The sequence below is a fragment of the Lagopus muta genome, chromosome 10, assembly GCF_023343835.1.
Source record: "Lagopus muta isolate bLagMut1 chromosome 10, bLagMut1 primary, whole genome shotgun sequence".
Classification (NCBI taxonomy): Eukaryota; Metazoa; Chordata; class Aves; order Galliformes; family Phasianidae; genus Lagopus; species Lagopus muta.
The window spans coordinates 2,658,980-2,678,769 of record NC_064442.1 but is presented as its reverse complement, the minus strand read 5'-3'; the positions used below and the strand labels follow the sequence as shown (position 1 = coordinate 2,678,769).

General features: G+C 45.0%; 1 protein-coding gene across 3 annotated transcripts; it reads left to right on the top strand.

Moving 5' to 3' along the window:
• Positions 1-5,706: 5,706 nt before the first annotated feature.
• Positions 5,707-19,687, top strand: ANKDD1A (ankyrin repeat and death domain containing 1A). 3 transcript variants are annotated; one of them, XM_048955952.1, is made up of 15 exons: positions 5,708-5,849; positions 8,400-8,503; positions 8,902-9,000; positions 9,526-9,624; positions 10,092-10,196; positions 10,810-10,908; positions 11,349-11,447; positions 12,418-12,516; positions 13,066-13,164; positions 13,410-13,508; positions 14,390-14,488; positions 15,801-15,896; positions 17,316-17,517; positions 18,204-18,335; positions 18,652-19,687. In XM_048955952.1, the coding sequence occupies exons 1-15, from the start codon at positions 5,816-5,818 to the stop codon at positions 18,711-18,713; spliced, it is 1,527 nt and encodes a 508-aa protein (XP_048811909.1). In that variant the 5' UTR covers positions 5,708-5,815; the 3' UTR covers positions 18,714-19,687. The 3 variants fall into 3 exon arrangements, with proteins under 3 accessions (XP_048811910.1, XP_048811909.1, XP_048811911.1); XM_048955953.1 differs by lacking the exon at positions 14,390-14,488 and having other exon boundaries at positions 5,707-5,849; XM_048955954.1 differs by lacking the exons at positions 5,708-5,849; positions 8,400-8,503; positions 8,902-9,000 and adding an exon at positions 9,048-9,375.
• The last annotated feature ends 103 nt before the right edge of the window (positions 19,688-19,790 follow it).

The window sequence follows — 19,790 nt, the reverse complement described above, 5'->3', positions numbered from 1 at the left end:
TGAGAGACAGAAACGAAACACTTCCAAAGCTGCACGGCTACCTCCCAACAGCATGCTCGCTGGCTTCTGCTGCACTCCTTGGCTTAGCATGGAGTTAGATACAAAGGCAACGATGGCTTCACAGCTCTATTGACTCTTCACTTCCACTGTGATTTTATTGTATGCTCAAACATAAGACTTTCTGTTTTGCTTAAAATTTCACACCGGGCTTACTGAATGATATTGGAGAAGCTCAGAGCTGTGCCACTGGCAGTAGGTTCCAGCAATTGAGGTTTATGGTTACAAAGCCCTGCATCTCAACTGCAATTTTTTCCTGCTAAAAGCAAGGGAAAGATTGCCTTTAAGAGCCAGACAGAGGCCCAGGAACCAGAGAAACCAGACCTCTTTTTACACATGCAGAAAGTGAGAATAAAAGCATGGCCTGCAGGCATGTCAGAGAGGGGATTATGATGCAGCATCCAATTATGGTTCAGTTTACAGGATGCAGCCATCCCCGCCTCCCGCAACCAAGGGCTCACTACATTCAAACCAGGAAGAGACAGGACAGCAGATCTATCACACAGCTTCTGTTCAGAAAATAGTATTTTCTGCCCTTCTGATCCTTCCCTGCTGCTCTTGTTTTCCTTCACATATAAAATGTTTTAAGAGAACACCAGTCTTACATTCCTGGTCTTGAAAGACCAGGCTGATCTCTGCCTGCAAGGAGTACAGTTCAGAACAAGGACAGGACTGCTGTGACCTGGTGATCACTGTAGGATTGAGGCTGTCACACCAGTGATCTCCCAGCCTTCTCCCAGGTTGGCCCTTCCTTCCCACCAGGTGCTCAATCACTGGTTCAGACTGTGACTTAGCATTCCCACTACAACTCAAAGGAGAATAAACTGAGTTGGAAGACGCAGTGAAATCATGACAGTAAATTGTGTGAAAGGCAGAGATCAGCAGGAGCGTCATGGACATCAGGAATAACCCTGCCGGCTGTGTTAATTGAGTGTAAGCTTCACTTTCAAAGCTACACAGAAGCTTAAGCCCAATCATCTTTTCAAGGGATTTAAAGGCCTATGAGCTTTGGAAAGTGGCACTGACAGGACAGGAAAGTCCAAATCACCAATTGCAACTTCCAGTAGCTGTTAACATGGATTGAACTATCTGTGTCAAGCCCACATGGCATCTTGCCAGGCAAGACTTGCTTCACTGCTCTGAGATTTCCTGGCATCTTTGAGACTTTTACTTAAAAACAAACAAACAACAATTTCTCTAACATGTGATTTCATCCCAAATCCATAATATTGGATTCTTCCTAAGTCTGAAGACAGAGAAAATCATTTTGTGGTACAGGCTACTTTCTGAGCTAGGAGCAGCAGCTCTGCTGAACTGCCTCATTCTGTGTTGTCTGAAAGGCTACACAGGATAAGCAGAGTCTGGGAGACGGGAAAAACTGAATTATAGGCTTATGAGATGGACACTGACAAAAAAAAAATGAAGTGACAAGCTTGCTCAGATGCCCACTGTGTTTAATCCAGTCATCACACAGCCTGTTTAACTAAATATTTGACTTCAGAACTAGGCCTGAATTATTACTGGCAAAATTTTCAAGCTCCACAGGTCCTTCTAACAAGCTGCTCCTCTGTGGAAGCTTTGCAAGCAGATGAATGCAGCCTTTGAGGAAAGTGATGGATCTCTCCTCAGGCTTCCAGAGTGGGTTCGCAGAGTCTCCTCAGGTTTCCAGGGTTTCTGAAAGCTTCATATGTCTGACTGCAAGAAGCTACACAACTGATGTTTGTGAGCACTTCTGGAACGTTCCCAGATTTTTGGCTCTGTTGCAGGTCCCACTGCTAACAAAGAAAGCGGCAAAATAACCTATAGAACTACTAAAAGCTTGGACCGGACAGATAATAAGATAAAGCCACACATAAAGAGATGTAGACAGAGCCCTAACATGTATTCTAAGGGGACATGTCTGAAAGTGCAGTTTGCAAACCTAGACACAAAGGCTGTACAGTTATCCCCTTTCATACCCACAGCAGGGACATAAAGCAGCACAAACATACAATTCCCCACAGCATCACTGGTGGCTTCACAGCACAGTGCCAAGGGAAGTCATTAAGGTGCTGCCACGTAGAGCCTACAGCACACTCATCTCAGCACACTGTGCCATTTGACACCCGGTCATGTTAAGACAGACCATCAACACAGAAAGAGGATGGTGGTTGTCTCTTTTCCCACGCAATATTCAACTTCTTGACTGTGGCAGCATATGCCAGGCAATACAACCCTGCAGGGCTGGAGGCTGTCGTCTCCCTCCCCAGCTGAGGGCAGCTCCAGGGTAGCAGTGGCTTGGCTATTTGGGCCGCAATCAGCTGCAGGCAGGAGGAGTCACCTTCCAGTTTTGCTTCCAAAGGAAGATTATAAATTAAAGTCCAATTTGCTAAACCTTTTGGTAAGCAACTGTTTCTGCATAAACACATACCGGTTTGTGGGCTGTATTACATGGTTAGCTGCAAATCTTACTGACTTTAAAATCACTGTGTATACAACTAAACCAGAGGGCGAACAGAGGCACATTTTAATATGGCATGGATTTAAACAACCTGACTCATGATTTTTGAAAGCTGGAGATTGAAAATAATGATTATCCTAAAGTGACACATAAAAATGGGGCACAAAATGCTATGTCAAAGAGCTTCCCTTTTAAGCAAGAAAGAGCACATAGCCAGCTTAACTAAAATTTTTCTTCAAGTGAAATAAAGTCGAAAACTTTAATGCCTTTCTGAAGACAGGGTCAATATCAAGGATATATTGCAAGAAGAATTCAAATTATTACCTCCCCCTGGCATTCAGTATGGTACAACATTAGTGGAAAAATCCCAAAGCTCTTTTAGTTCTGTTAGCTAATAAATGGATCACTAGGCAAGTGTTCAGCATGTGAATAAATCCTTGCAACATTCTGTTATTAGTATCAGCAGAAAGTCTTTACCCCTTCCACACCTGAACACGTACCTATTTTATAAGGAGGGAAGAAACTGCCTACGTTGCTATTTTTTCTGCCTGCTGGAAACACCCAAGCCCACAGATGCAAACTTCCAGTGCATCTGTGCTACTTCTCTCTGAGGTCAGCATTAAGCAGCAGAAAAGCCACAAGAGATCAATCCTAGCTGATTCAGGTTCTGGGAGAGGTGCAGACAGTGATGTTGACAGTGACAAGCTCAGTCCAAACAGCTTTCCATCTCTGAATCTCTTCTAGCAAAGTGAAAGAGTAGCAGAAGCCAGAAGTGCCACCTAGGGCTGAGAGGTTGCTGAGCTGGGCACAGTAGGTACACACAAGCAGGGATTATTCTCTGCCCTATTCAGTGCTGTTTCCCCAGCCCTCGGGCAGTAGGGTACCCACTGGGGAAGGCTCAGCCCTTCTCAGTCGTTCCTGCTGGCTCTGTTCCAATTTGTCTAAAACACTTAAATATTCATTGTGAGAGAGAGCAAGTCTGTGTCTAGCCGGGTGCACAGACTCCTCTCCAGGGAGACAGGACACCTGCCTTCTACACTCAGTGCTTCATCAAATCATTAATTATTTAAAATAACAGGAAAAAGCAAGAAAAACTCATGCTTGCAGCCTGCTGCTTACAGTACTCTCTGGGGTCCTGCGGAGACCAGGGTTTGCAACTCCCCTCCGGCAGAGGAGAGGATCAAACCTAGCTTTCCACTTCCCTCGGGAAGGATGCTTTACCCACTGAGCTATTGTACAGAAGGGCTTTTCCTTCACCCACGCAGCCCTTAGGCTTGCTTTTCCTATCACTGAGAGTGTTTCTTTTTTTTTTTTAATTCAATTTGAATAAATGGAAAACAAACCCCAAATCCTAAGCTCTGAGACCAGCAGCTAACCACAGACCCCTACACAATCTTGTGTTCGCTTTAGAGATTAGGGTCTACCAAGGCAATAGGCATTCTTCTCCATTTCACAGCTGCAACTGCTGCCAGTGGTCCCACAGCAAGACAGCTGCATCAGTGCAGCACTTGGGTGCACAGTCCTCATCAGTGTGCCTTTGACGAGGTGGAAACCCATGGATCAGCCCAGCACTTTAGTTAGTTCTGGTGTGTCTGTATGGGGTGCAGCTGTGCCCACAGACATTTCTCCTTTAGTAAAGGGTCTCTATATCTCTGCATCCTCTGGGCCTGCTTCACTGCATCTCAGCACACATAGGAGCAGCTAAGACCTGCACGAGATCCCCAGGACGGTGGTGTCTAAGCATGGCCTGAGCCCGAGGGCAGCCCCAGCTGCAGCCTTGAGCTCACTGCACAGCACAGCGAATCCCGGCAGGTAAACAGCACTGGCACCCTCGTGTGGTCGCTCTGCGCTCTCAGCCAAAACCGGTCGTCCAGCACATCTAGATGATTCCTCTAGGGATTCCTTCTAAGGAGGATAGGGGCCCGGGAAAAGCATGAAGTCTGACGGAGCCAGTTGGCATGGTGCAGGGAGGGAATGCAAATGTGATGCTACAGAGAAAGCAGAGCGTCAGGGCTAGCAAGGGCCTCGCAAGGTCGCTTCTACCACAAGATGAGCCTCTCTTCCCTGTGATCAGCAGCAAAGAAATCCCTGTCACACAGCTTGCTCCCCTTTGCTGTCTTGGCCACTGGAAAGCTACATGCAAAAGAAACTGAAGTCCTGGCTACTGAGATTTAAGCTCATGCTTCCCAGTCCTGCCCATTTTAAGTTTGCAGAACAGGTTCTTCCTTTCTCTCCACAGCATCTTCCTTGAAGGACCAGCAAACAACAGCATTTACTCAAGCAAGCCAACATGTCACTCAAGGTGTCACCCTGTATTAAAGGCATGACAGAGCGCAAGCAGACACAAGAAAGCATAGAAAATGTAAGGAGATGTGAGGTAAAACAAAAGCATGCGTCGAGAGTACTTCACAGCATCTGCCCAGGCTCCTGGCATGTCAAAGCAGGGCCAGAGGGTTGGGCTGAGCAGCCAGCTTTGTCATTTCTGTGTCCTCACACACTGCTGCTTTGGACCCTGCTTTTTTCTGCTTGCCTCAGGCCTCCCCAAGAGGGATTGGATCCTTCCCCCACCCCTAGCTCAACCATTATCTGGTTCCTTCCTCCTAGAATTATCAGAAGGAAAGAGAAAATGAAAGACAAAACTAGATCCTGATGCTGAAACAGGAGAATTAACTCAAACCATGGGTAAAGAACCGATTTAACCCCATTCTGCACCTTCTGCTGTGCCTTGGCCACACAGCGAGGAAATGCCAAATCTTACATTCAGGAAACAAACAAACAGCAACAACAACAAAAAAACAAATTAAAAAACAAATACACAAAAACAACACAACAACCCACTCTGTATTTCCCACAGGAAAACCCTCTCCTCTCAAATCGGTGTGGAAACAGAACGAAACCACCCATAGCGCCGTATTAGTGAGGGCGCTGAAGCTGCACACCCTGAGGGGAAGGCAGCACCGGGCTGAGGAGTCACGGCACGGAGCCCAGAATGAGATGCCTGGGCTTTGCCCCTCGCAGCCATTCCACAACGGCCTATTTTAACAAACAAAAAGCAAAATTAAATATATATATATTTTTAAAGCAAGGATTGCTGACCCAAGGCCACCTTCTCCCCTTTATGAGGATTGCATCAAAACAACTGGCGAGCCCCTGCAGCCGTTCTGCTTTTCAAACGGCGGCGTGTACGGAAACGACGGCGATATTCTATTCATCTTACTTTAAACAGCAGCGAAAGAGACGCTCTGCGGCGGTGCAGCCCGGCAGTCGGCCCGCCCATGAGGCGGCGGGGCTGTGCCCGACCTGCCTTGAGGAGGTGACATGGGGGACGAGCCGGCCTCGGAGGACGACACGCGTGAGTGGGGCCGCGGCGGGCGGAGGCGGGAAAGCCGTGAGGAGGGGGTTTGGGCGGGAAAGCCGTGAGGAGGGGGTGTGGGTGCGAGCGGCGCTGCCCGCGCTGTGGGCAATGAGGTGGAGCGCTGTGGGATCCCCCTCACCCCATCCTAGCTGTGGTTATAGGAGCAATAAAGATTCCCCCCCTCCCTCACCCGCTTACGGAAATGCTTTTAGGAATAATTGAAGATGCAAAATTCCATTCAAAACACAGCTAGGTGTAGAGCAGGTTGCTTTTGCTTTAAAGCACTGCATGCGCCTGAGGTGTGCGTAAGTACCCCAAATTCTGCGTTTTGGCCTGCTGCCACCCTGAGTGGTCTCTCAACATGTTTCTGTGCCTGTATTTCTGCTCTTCTACTGCCTTGCATAATAAGCTGCCTGCTTGTTGGTGCGTTGCGTTGAGAATAAAGTGTTTGAAGTGTTTTCTGTGCTGTTTGGGATCACTGAACTCATATTGAGCACTTTAAGGGTGGTCATACCCCAGAACCTCAGCTCAAACAGTAGAACATTAAATGAATATAAATGGTGCTTGTGGGGCAGGTGTGTGCTGTGATGGGGAGTGCATCCACATTCACAGGGATAACTTCCTCAGTGTCGATGCTGAAGAGGCAATCACACCATCCGGTTGTTTCTCCTACATTGCTGAAAATAAATAAGTTTCAGCTTCTGCAGCCTTAGAGATCTTAGCTTTGTTGCTTTATCTTGGCCATTAGAGGAGAGAGTGAGTGAAGTGGTGGTGTGGCACCTCCCAGCGAGTCACCTGTGCTTTGTGTGTACGCAGAGGGCATTTCTGCCTGAGAAATTAAGGCATTCGCTTAACTAAGACTGAAAGTCTCTTGTTTATCTCCTGAATGGGACAGTGAAAAGTTCTGGTGCCTCTCAATGGCTTGTGGTTTGTCTCTGATTGATAACATTTTCTCAGTAGTAATGAAGTGTCAGGCCCTATATGTTTGCAGGCACATAGAATTAATGGAAGGTGTTCAAAACCTCTTGATTTACATTAGATAATGCTAAGGCAGAGGCTTATCCATATCTAGATCAGCAGTCAAGTGAATGGAATTCTGCTTAATTACAGCTGAGAACCTGCCTGCCACCATTTGCTTTCCAACGTTCTCAGAGTTAGTCAATACAAATGAAATAAACTAACCTGAGCAAAACCATCCCTACATAGTCCAGCATTTCCTTCTTGTTTGTTGGGTCATTAGGGGTTGATTTTTGGTTAATGCAGGCAGCCTTGTCGTTCCTGCAGTTTTCAGGCTGTGGGAACCAGTGGAGAGTGGAGCTGCTCAGGAGCTGTTTTGCCAGAATATAAGCAGAACCACTTTGCTGATGCTCTGCATTTGCAGGGTGGATTTAGATCTATCTAGCACTTGAAGCTGTGCACCTGTGAGGACCTTTTCATAGACTGGGGCATCTTTAGTGGCACAGAGCAAAACAGAGAAGATGGTTGTGCTCCCAGAGAGTGACGGTTCTGTACGATCCTGAAGTGCTTATATATAGTAGGTTTGAAAATCAGAATGGGCTGTGTCAAGCAGCAGCAAAAGAGTGTGATTGAAGATTACTACCTAGACTTACATTTGGGTTAAAACATGAGCAGGTTTGGTTGACACAGGCCTGTATTCTTGAGGAGGGGAAAACAACAAACAAAAGTTGCATTGGTCCCCTGCTATCCTCGAACAGCAGCCCGAGAGCTACAGAAAAAAAATAGAAGACAGCAGAGCATCTGTGCCAGCTCTCCAGCAGGATGTGACAGGCCGAGGGTCTGACTCAATCACTTCTCTAAAGAATTCTCTAAAGCCATTAGGGCAGTGACTGAATCTGACAAAGGCTCGCAGCAGCCTTGCTAAAAACCCTGAGATCCTCCCTGTCAGGCTGCAGCAGGCCCAGAGTCACATTGCTCTCATTTCTTGGCAGGAGGGTTTGTTCGATTAAGGAGAAGATTGCTGAGGCAAGGCCCAGCATGGAGAGTAAACACCCTTAAATTATGCCTTGCTGTGCAAGACAAATGCTGCCATTTGTGTAAATTAATGTGCAGAACTGCCACAGTCTATTAGGAGATGCAACACTAATCACAGCTGGACAGTGGTTGTGTCCTGCCTGGCTGGTTCACGTTGCAGGAAAGGAGAACCATGTGCAAGGGCATCCTTGTAGAGCAGCAGGTAGTAAGTGGAGTGACAGAAGGAAGAGTCTGTGTCTTCTGCTTGAGTCTTCACATCGGTTCTGGGCTTGGAGGGTACCAGATGTCATGGACCAGAAGGATAGAACAAATCCCTACAAACAGGAGATACTGAATTAGAACTGGAAGAGCACTGATTTGTGGTCAGGAAAGGGGAGATAGCAGGCGAAGATGAATCCAGCAAACAGGCCAGCATCCCAGCCAGGAATCTTTCTGCTGTCTTCCTTCCCTGAAGTCATAAGAACTGGTGAGCTGAAGGGGAGGTTTGTTGGGGCACGCTGCTCCGTGCTTCATCCCAGCACTGTTTCAATACCAGCTCTTCTGTCTCTGCTGCAGTGCTTCATTCAGAGAAGGAGTTCCACGATGCAGCGAAGCGTAATGACACGGCCAGGATGGAGGAGCTCATCAAGAGGGGGGTTGATATCAAAGCCAAAAACAATGTAAGTGCCAAGTTTTCCTGCCTCCAAGCTGCCGGAAGTGCTGAATGTGTTTGAGAACTACAGCTCTGTTACACTGCTCTCCTCATTAGCTGCTCAATTGCCCAAAGCTTTAAAGTACACTGCCCAGTGCCAAATAGAACCTGTGGCAACTGGGCAGCTTCACAGCACACTTGAAAGCAACAGAAATGGCATGCTGAGCAGACTGGAAAGTTGCAAGCACTGACAAAGGGTTGTAATTTATGGTTCTCTTTGAAGCCAGTGAGGTCACTATCTGCAGAGCAAGGAGGGAGAGGCTGTGGCCAAAGAAAACTGCACAGATTTGGGTCTTCTAGGAGGGTGGTAAAAATGCACACATTCTGCATACATCAGCTTTGGCTCTTTCCTTCATTCTCTTCCAGACAGAGCGAACTGCCTTGCACTGGGCTGCAGGAGCTGGGAATGTGGATGCTGTGCGACTGCTCCTGGACCATGATGTGCCAGTGGATGATGAGGACAGTGTATGAAGGCAAACATCTCTTGCTCATCCTGCACATGTGTGCGCTGCTGGGGGGTGCTGGGCTGGCTAAGGCTGCACCTTAGTTTTGAGTGGATGGCACAAGGCTGTAGCTTCTCTGCAAAGGTGTAGTGGCTTTTTGGAGCTTGCCACATTTTAGGCTGCCTCTGTGCTTTGTCTTCTAGCCTTTTTTTCTCCAAGCACAGTGACCAAGAAAATGTCTGGGAGGATGCAAGGTTTTTGTATAGCACAGGAATGCTTAGCTTCTTGTCATCATGTTGGTGAGGCTTGTGGAAATGCTATGACTGCCATCAAGTTCTCTCTTCCTCATAACAACCAGGCTAATGGACACCACTGACTAGGAGGTGGCAGTTAAGAGGTATGACTGCTCAGCTTTTGAGACCATTGGTGGCAGGAATGGCAGTAGCTGGGCTAAATGGCAGTTTGTGGACAGCTTAGCATTAGAGTGGGGATGGTAGTGGTCTGCAGTTTAGCTGTACATGTTTCTCTTCTCTTCTCTTCTGCCCAGTTTGGAATGAACGCACTTCTCCTGTCTGCTTGGTTTGGCCACCTCCATGTCCTGCATATCCTTGTCAATGCTGGGGCGAAGATAAACTGTGTTAATAAGGTGAGAGTCTCTGCATCTGGGTTTGTCATGCAGAGCCAGAGAGTGACAGAAAGAGAGAGAGGCTTACCTATTAGCCAAGGTAATTGTGTGTGACAACATCATCTCTCTGATGGGGTGACCTTAGGTGAAGCCATCTTCACTTTCAAGCCTAGACTTACTCCTGAAACAGATGTAATCATTGTAGCTATAGAGATGTATGAGGCTTTCTCAGCTCAAGTTTCTGCAGTGCGGACATGGAAGGCATTACAGAACTGGAGAATGGACCACGCTTTTTAAAATAAACCTTGGATGGGGAAAGGAGCATGAATACTTCAGTCATAATGTCCCTGTCTGCAGTAGATACTAGTACAGCTCTGGAGGTAAAGGGAGACTTCAGACAAGTCATTGCTAGCAGGAATAAGTTGTTGAAAGAGACTGTCCCTCAGCATTCAACTTGCTAAATAAACTGTCTTTGATCTCCTCTCCAGAATGGCAGGAACCTGCTTCATTGTGCAGCACAGAAGGGACACCTCCGGGTGATGGAATTCATCATGGAGGACCTAGAAGATGTGTGCGTGGATCAGACAGACAAGGTGGGAACTCTCTTCACTCATTTGTTTGGCTAGGTCTGATCTTGCTCTGCTGAGCTTAGCAAGAATGTTGCCATTTGTTACAACCACGGGTGACTCTCAGCATTTTCCAGCCATGGCTGATCTGGTCCTGGAGACCGGAACATGCAGGAGTTGGCACATGTTTTTTTTCTATTCCTTGGCACTCGTGGTTCCTAGAATGATCCCCATTCTGGTCCTTAGAGGCTAAATCAGGCAGCATAAGATCTACCTTTTTCCAGAAGAAATTCTGACTTGCTTGATAACTGATGTCTCAAATATTATTTCTCTATTTTGTGTTATCCTTGGTTGCTATTAGTAAGCTTTTTATTCTCTATTTTTATAAACTTTCCAGTGTTTTGTGAGACAGAGTTGTGAACACTGGTCTGTAGTTCTGTTCAGCTCGTGTTGTTACCTTAACCCAAAGTAAAGCAGAATACAAGTTAACAGCAAAATAAAAGAGAACTATTTTAGAAGTGTGACACTTTTTGCCTGCACGGACACTAGCTTTGCTGAGAACTGTGTGCTTGCAGCAGATGATGTAATCTGCTTTCTGAGCCTTGTTGGGCTGTGTTTTTTTTTCTGCTTTCTTTCAAAGATGGACAGGACAGCATTTCACCTGGCTGCAGAGCATGGTCAGCTGGAGGTGGTGGAGTTCCTAATCCGGCACGGTTGTTCTCACAGTGCTAAAGACAAGGTATGGGCATAAAACCACGCACGAGGGAATATAAAATCCAAGAATCAGAGGATGTGAGAGTCAGGCATGGGATTCCAAATAAGGTCAATGCAGGCAAGTTGTCAGCATTCCTAACTGTGGTTGTGATATGTCAGGACTTTTCTTCCCTACCTACCTGCAAGCCATTTGCTCCTCAGTCCATGCTGGGTTTCTCTCCAGAATTTTGCAGGTGGATACACCAGCAAGCCTGGTGGACCATACTCCACTTTAAGATGGCTGGGTTTCTTGACTTCATGCTGCTCTTAATACAAGACTGTATTTCAGATTGTTACTGCTGGTTATGGCCTCTTCTTCAGTCACTCTTGGGTACACTGCAAAATTATGTTGTATGAACACTCAATCCTATGATATTTATATAAGCATATATGTGTGTATATGTATGAAATGATGTCTGCTTTCAGGAAAAGGATACAGCACTGCATTTAGCTGCTAAAAATGGACATCTTTCTGTGCTGCAGAAGATTGTAGATGTTGGAGTTGACCTTGATGAAAAGAACTTAGTAAGTACATTTAATGAAATGAAAATCACACAAGTTTTGCTCTTTCTATCTCTAGAAATACTCTCCTGCCACAGTCATCAGGCTGAATGATCACTATGAGGTTTAGAAGATAACTGATTTTATCTAATGTGTTTAAAAGGAAGTCACACTAGGAGAGTATCAGTGAAAAGCAACATCCTTCTTGGACCAATATCCAATTTTAAGGTGTCTCATTTTCTTTCAGTTGTACCTCCTCACCTACCTTATCATTCTGTTATCTCCCTTTTTCTCTCTGACCCTTGTACATTCAAGTGCCTAAATAGTTATTGAGTGTGTTTTAAACTCAGCTTCAGTGTGCTTTATAGTATTGACTTAGCCACGGAACATATGGCCCTTCTGTTTGAGATCTCTCTTTGATAGACCTGCTTCAGAAAATTCTGTGGCTAGAACACAGTTAATGACTTAGATAGCAAATATTGGCTCAGTTAAGCTAGTATTCATTCCACGGCACACTTCCAATTAAGTTTATCAGCTATTTTTTAGTCTTATTTGGTTACAGTTCTTCCAAAGTACATTTGATTGTCACTAAGATCTGAAAGAAAAAGGAAACCAGCAATTTTAGTAACTGGTAGCATTTGTTACTCCCAGAATAGCTGCCCCCTCTGCAAGAGCTATAATAAAACCAGATGAACTCACCTATGAATTCTGCTGCTTTCTTGCAAAGAAATGAGCTGTAGCCCTCAGGAGGAAAAGGGAGAAGCAGTGTGGCCTGTGGGCCAGCTGCTTCCCATGGCATAAGGACAGAGCAGTACTCTGTTAGTGACAGATAATTGTGTTCATTATTTTCCTAACAATCACACTTGTTATTTTAACATGTCATGAATTCAGAACATATGGTTGAGACTTGCTTGTTCTACTACTTCATCTTGTCCTTGCTTACAGAAGAGCAGTGTGTTTCCCTTTTTGCTTCTCTCGTCCTGCCTTGTTCCAGGAAGGACTTACATGTTTACACCTGGCTGCTGAGGGAGGTCACAGTGACTGTGTAAAGCTGCTCTTGGCAGCAGGTGCTGATGTCAATGTCCAAACTCAGGTGAGCTCTGTGGAGGTGACTCCTTTGTCAGAAGCTTTCTCTAGTGTGACTACTGTACCTGCACAGCTTGTGCAACTGTGTTGGTACAGCCAGCAGCTTGTGCAGGGTTAGTTTTGAGCTTTCTTTTGGAGAATGGCTGGGTGATGTAGTGTGAGCGTGGAGAAGCCCTTTGTGCAGTCACCTAAGTCTTGAGAGAGCCCCTTCATCACAGAGGCTAGTCTTCCTCTGTAGATTCCTTTATAACCCTGTTGCTGTCATGACAGGATACCTGTAGAAAGGTCTTGGGTTCAGGTCTGCCTTAAGAAAATTGGAGTTGGCAGAAGTAGAGCAGAGAGTGCAGATGAAAGCCTGTGTGGCTTTGTACAAAGGGGTACATGAAGCTGCTCTGGGACCAGAGAGCTGTGGAGATGATCTGTGTGGATTTACTAGTTCTGGGGCATGGGTTTCTTGCAGGAAGGAAGCGTGGAGGTTTCTGTGAATAGTCTGTAACAAATGTGGCTTCTGAGAAGAAGCCCTGACTAATACTTGTATTTTTTGATGTGCCTCTAGAAGAAAATGAACTGCCTTCATTATGCAGCGCTACATGGCTATGAGGAGATAGCCAGGATCCTTGTGGATGCAGGAATCCACGTCGATGCTGTTAATCATGTGAGTCCCACTCATTGCTCTCGTTCCATACCAATAGGCAAAGACAGCTGGTGAAGCTGTTCAAGAGCACCAAGCAACTTTGTAAAGACCGGTGCTTCTGTGGAGCCTGTGCTTATGAGGCAGTATCCCCAGTACCCCCCAGTCCAGGCTGGCACTTGTCTTATTTTGGACACTGTGGGCACAATGCAGTCTTTTTATGTGATGGAAGTGAGTGCTGTCTAAGCACAGGTTCTTTTCTTGTACAGCAAAATGCTTCAGCAACACACTTGGCGGTACTGCAGAACTTCCCAGCACTGGTGAAGCTCCTCATTGATGCAGAGTGTGACCTTGACATTCCAGATAATGTAAGTCTGCAACTTTTTTTTTTTTTCCTCTGCAATGTGAACCCATTTTGTGGAAGATGGGGACCTTGGGGATGGGACTAAAGAGGAGTGCTTTAAAATGGGGAAAAGCTGGAAGTGTAATTTAGGAAATGTGAAGCCTGTGAAATGATACTGGGTGCTACAGTGAGGTAAGCTCTTGATAGTGCTCACTCACCGTGTGGGCTGTGCCGTGTCCCTGGGACATGGTGTAAACTCTGCCCTCTGCTGGAATCAGGTGACTGAAATTTCAGGCCAGAAGGTATTCCCCAAAGGTAATTGGTTGTCTTGACTGATTATAATTTTGGGAATGAGGGGCTTTATTTGCAACTTTGTGGCTTGTTTGTAGTGTTTTGGATAATATTCATTCCTGTGGAGATATTCTGTCCGTGCAACCACGCAATCACCACATTTTGTATTTGATTTTTAATTTTTTCTATTAAGTAATTCCAGATTGCAGTGTGTAAGCACTAAGCAGACCCTTTATCCTCAGAACAAAGAATTGGCACAGGTTCATTGCTTCCTTGCCAAACTATTTGCCTACAGAAAACGTTTAAATAACATGAAATAAAACGTTCCTACAAGTGAGCCCCAGGAGATGTATGAGACTGAAGAGGTTCCTTCTTCAGATTGAAATGTCATCAGGGAGGCATCCCAGTGCTAGGACAGGGGCAGACCGTGGCTCAGCTTGAGGAACCCAGTGCCAGTTCAAGGTGTTTGTGTCTCAGTTGAAAAAGGGTTAGAGAGGAAAGGAAGGCAGAGCTGATTGTTCTTCCAGTGCTTCCGTCTGCTACTGCTCCTTCCTAACTTCACAGCCTCACGCTTGTGCCTCTTTGAAACTTACTCCTTTCACCCTTCTTATGCAGAGGCAGCAGACCTCACTTCACATCGCTGCAGAGCACGGCAGGCAGGACATCGCCGAGATGATTCTCATTGCAGGAGTAAATCTGAAACTAACGGACAAGGTGAACGTCTCCGTGGGTTGAATAGATCTTTCTCATTTTACAGATACTTCTCCTAATTTTTAAGAAGCACTAGGGAGAATATTAAAATCTGGGTACTTCCAGGGATAAGGTCTGGAAATGTTACTGAGTAGGTTGGTTTGATGCCTTTTCCAGTAAGGAAGTGACTGGTTCTTAGGAAGACAGAACACAGAAAACTTCTGGTTGAGATACTGTATACATTAATATCAAAGGTTAATACCTTTGATGGAAGTATGATAAATAATGTTAATCAGGGATCACAGTGTACATTTTAACGGGTTTAAAGTATCTGGTTTGTATAAATTTGGTACCAGTGTCCTGGGTTTTAGGTCCTAAATTTAAAAAGAAAAGGGAATTGTAGAGGAGTCATGCACGTTGTGTGCAGCCTGAAAGCATTGTAATGTGCCTAGAAAATGCTGAAAGGGGCTTGGGCAGAGGTTAATGAAGTGTCTTCCATTAATACATGGGTAAAAGCAGATCCAAAGCCACCTGGCTGAAACAGCCTTTAGCTATAATAAACATTTGTCATCTTCCAGCAGTCTGTGGAACCACAGCAAGGCTCAGTGCAGAGAACACATTCACACTTTTCTGTGTGAAACTGGGCTTCTGCTCATATCTGAGACTAGAATCCTTCATATGCCCGATGGCTGAGCTGGCTCACCTACCTATGTGCAGCTTTCTAATCTTGTGCCTTTCTTCTCTATGCTCTATATAGATACATATACACACTCTCCCCACTGGCCAATCACTTTATCCAAAATTATGTTTATGTAAGGAGTGTAGTTACATTTTCATAGTCCCATCCACCTGTGCTTCTCCCAGGAGACCATTTTTAATCACACATTGTGGATCCTATAAAGTTAATGAGGTTGCACAAACTACTTCAGCTTTGTGCATCAACAAACCTGCTATGCAAAAGGCTGTAAAATGTCTCAGATTGCAGAGCTGAGCTAATCTGTTGAAGACAGCACCCATATTGCTGGTGCCTAAGAGCATCCTACAATCCACTGTGACTTACAAGATGCATTCCCAGATGCTGCTGCCAAACTGATAGTTCTCCCATGGCAGCAGAAGAAATACTGAAGATATTGGCAAATGACTCCCTAAGCCTTGCATGCAATAAGTTGAAGGTAATTCATGGTTTACATGAGGAGACCTGGTTTACAGGTGGAGAATAAGGATCCTTCATCACAGCTAGGTACATTGCTCAATAGGATCAGCTGCCTGCTGTTAATGACTGCCAGGTGAGCATAGTTAGGTCTTTTCCAGCTCATTTTTCCCCTTCTGATTTCAGCAGGGAAAAACATCTCTGGATGTTGCTGCCCGAGGCAATCACATCAACTTGGCAGACATGATTATCAAGGCAGATCGGTTTTACAAATGGGAAAAGGTGAGCACCTCATACCACCATACCCTGTGTTTTACAAGGTAGATGTGCCTTTATTGTCTCCACTGAGACTCCACATTATCAACTATCAAAAAAAAAAGAAAGAAATGCAGGACATTCCATGACAACCTGACCTCAGCTTTCATTTAAAGGAAAACAAAAGCCCTCAGCATGTCACATCTACTTAAGGCTTTGTATTTTTTAAAAAGCCTGTGTTGTTAGAAGCTTCAGGCTGTGGTGAAGTGAACAGGGGTTTTCAAAGATTCTCTGGCAGCTTTCCCAAAGCCTTGCAGAAAAGAATGGGGTATAATTATTTCCTTTTCCCAGAAGGAGAAACTGAAGCACTGAGTAGGTAAATGTTGGCTTGAGGTCAATAACTGTGACCTTGGGAGTTACAGCAGTGGGGGACACCTCACCTCTTACAAATATCATTTCTTGCAAGGTGAGTGATAGTTTCTTGTTGGAATCATACAACCAACTTCCCTCTCAAACTTCCCCACAGCTGGGGCTGTTCCTCCTGTGTTCCCCAATTGTGGGACAGCAGTGTCTCCTGTGTGTAGGGTACAGCTGCTCAACCTCAGCCCCCTCCAAGTCCCAGATCTGTGCCCAACGCAGTCTGAGCAGAGAGCATGTTAAAAGCACAGCTGAACACCACATTCCTTGCGTCTTCATGGACCTGGAGCATTCCCTGCTACCAGGAAATGCAGTACTCTAGAAGGGAAGGAATAGAAGGGAAAGGAGGGCATAAGCTTGTGGCATAGGCACAGAAATAATGCTGTGTGTCAGAGCCTTGTATGGGCTTCCCATGTAGCCCTTAGCAAAGTCATTTATCCTGCTTACAGTCTGGCAGGCAAAGGAGGTGAGCACGTGTCTGTGTTCTAGGGGAGCAAGGAAATCTGATTAAATAATTCTTCATACAAGTCCCAGATAAAAGGTGCTATAGAAATGCAAACTGATTTCCATGGGCTTCCACAGCAAAGTTGCTATTAACTGTGTTTGTTAACATGCATCATTAAAGTAGACTGAAACAGGAATAAAAGAAATGTGCTGTGCCAGAGTGAGCTTGTAGCAACCTGTGGGTGTGTGGGAGACAGCAGAGTGACAACTATGTAAAAAGCTTTGGTGATAGCAGGAGGGCATGTGCAGGTCTTGGTCTAGGGAGCACGATGGGGCTGATGTCAGTAATACCAACAGAACAGATCTTTAATGTCCCAGCTTCACTGAGATTGTCAGCCCCAACAGGACAAAACCTATTGTAGATTGACATGAGAACGAGATGCAGTTTTGCACTTTGATGCCAGCAGGAAAGCTGAATTGCAACATGAAAGCAGCAGGACCCACCAAACTGCATCTTATCCCACAAAAGACTGTGATAGCAATTCTGCAATATCCCACGCTGAAACTCCTGTTCTGGCTTTGCAGGACAACCTGAACAGTGACTCCAATTCCTGGGTGGCAAAGCACTTGACCTTTAAGCAAGATCACAGGGTGGAAACACAGCACATTCGCTCAGTAATGTGGAGGTTAGCCACTAAATACCTCAAACCTGGTGAATGGAAGAAGCTGGCACATTACTGGAAATTCACTGATGCACATATTAGAGCCATTGAGCAACAATGGACAGGTATAAAACATTGCCCAACTGTTTTCTGTACTTCATTTGGACTGCGTTTCCAGGACAAAGGTCTGCAGTACTACTGAAGTGTAAAGAAAGCCACCTGGCTTACTTGAAGCAACCAAAATGTACTTAATGAGCAGGGAGATATCTGTACACTTCTTCTGGGAGTCAACATGAGCACGGATGTCAGTTGTCCATTGCTTTGTGAGGTGCTGCCAGATCTTGACGTCTTGCTACAGAAATTGAATTAATTTTTTTTTTCTTTAGGACAGAAAAAACACTTGTTTATCCTCTGTAGGAAGCTGAATGAAGGCAACAGCAGAGTTCCATTGGGGATTTAACAGATGCCTTAGTAGCACCAGGTTCTGGAAACAGATCACTGCCAGTTTGGTGGTCACCATAGGGAGCCCCTGTAGTTTGCATAATGCAAGCAAGGAACTAAGCTATGCTTCAAAGGCTGAAATTCTGTACTGATATAAAAGGTTGCCTGACAAGCCCAAGCTCATCCATCACCTCCTAAGTTAGCTTTAATATTAATCTAGCAATCTGACCAAACAGGAGTTAAGACAGATTGTACTTTACAGCCTCAAATCCAAAGAGGAGGGGCGTTCAGACACAGGAGGTCAGAAATCAGCTTCAGTCAGGGCAATGGATTGCAAAGTGCAGAGTTTCAGTCAGTTTCATTTCACCAGGTACTGCAAGCTACAGAGAGCATGGCCACAGGATGTTGCTAATCTGGCTTCACGGTGTGATCATGGCAGGAGAAAATCCAGTCAAGGGGTTGTATGAAGGTCTTGTGGGCATTGGAAGAAGAGATTTAGCAGGTAACACTTTTGTTTTCCTTCAAACAGTACACACTAAGCACTAGCTGAATTCTGTTGCTAATACAGCATACAGAGAAAAACTTAAATGAAACCAAATCACAGGGGCTGCAAGACACTGTGCCATGTCTCGCCCCTTACCACCACTCCATATGTCATTTCTCTTTTAGTTCTTTGATAAATTAATGCATCCCGCCACAGCTTTATGCCTGCAGCATGAGAACAACCAGCAAACACGGATCAAAACATCCATTAGTAATCATACTGTGTTATCAATACCCACCCAAACCCTTAATGCTCAGAAAATTCTCTTTTACAGAAAGCATTCGGAAAAAAGCAAACGCAGACCCTGCTTCTCCAAAGAAGTGCACAGCAATGTAACCCCCACTGGTTGTCACTGGCTGTCTTATGAGCTACAAGAGAATCACTTGCTATGCTACTTACCAGAAGGCAGCTGTAAGTTCAGGGCTTGTCATAAAAGTCACTGCTGCTTCCTTCTTGGTCTGGAACTACCAGGATATCAGCAAACAGTAGCAGTCCAAATGCCTCCTTTATAAAGAAGTGGGATTTTATTGGCTATTCCGTATGTTCCAAATACTGTAATAAGAGGTAAGTCACAGCATGGCAAGTGAGACTATCAGAAAATACTGCAGTATTGTACTGTAACTTGTTTGTGTCACAATTTTGTATATAAGTTTTTAATTGTCAATTTTATAAACTGGGGAGAATGCCTTTGTTTTGAGAAATGTTCTTTGCTTATCTGTTTTGTGTTTGTTTCTAGTGCTTGCGCCTTAGATTTGTTCTCAACTTCCCTCTTAGCACAGGAGTTTGTTCAGAAAAGTTGAGGTGACTGCATGGTCTGTGATCTTTAAGGAGAAGATCGTTAACTTCATCGGTGTAACATTTATAAATCAGCTGGGTAACTTGAAAAGCCTAGATGAGCACGGAGTTATCTGTGTTCTAGGAAACAAAGAGTGAAGTTGTTAAGATGACCTGAAGTTTTCATCTAGAAACCTGAATGTTTTCATCTAGAGCACCGCTGTGTGGATTTTACTGTTATAACTCAAAGATGTTAGCATTGATTATTTTACATAATCTCTCATAAGGCCAGTTTTCATAAACACAGATTTGACTCGTCAGCTTTTGTATTTTTAGAGTGTTTTGAGTAGAAATAATGTCTGTATTTCAATGAATCAGAATTTTACTGTTAAATTTGCACACTATTGCATATTATATCCTAGTCATTCTTTTCTTAAAAAAAGAAAAAATACATAAAGAAACGAATCCAACAACAACAAAAAAATGTGCAATTCTGTCTCATTGCTGACCCACCACAACCTTGTAAGTAGAACTGTTCAACACAAGAGGCAAGTTCATGCAGAAGATTCCTTAACTTCTAAAAGGTACCTGTACAGGTAGACCTAGACCTCAGAAAGCCACGCTTCTGTTCTCTTGTAA

Coding starts and splice junctions, on each gene's coding strand:
- ANKDD1A (XM_048955952.1), top strand. CDS start 5,816: ATGGGGGACGAGCCGGCCTCGGAGGACGACACGC. Junction 10,197..10,809: donor GCGTGGATCAGACAGACAAG/GTGGGAACTCTC, acceptor TTTCTTTCAAAG/ATGGACAGGACAGCATTTCA. Junction 13,165..13,409: donor ACGTCGATGCTGTTAATCAT/GTGAGTCCCACT, acceptor TTTCTTGTACAG/CAAAATGCTTCAGCAACACA.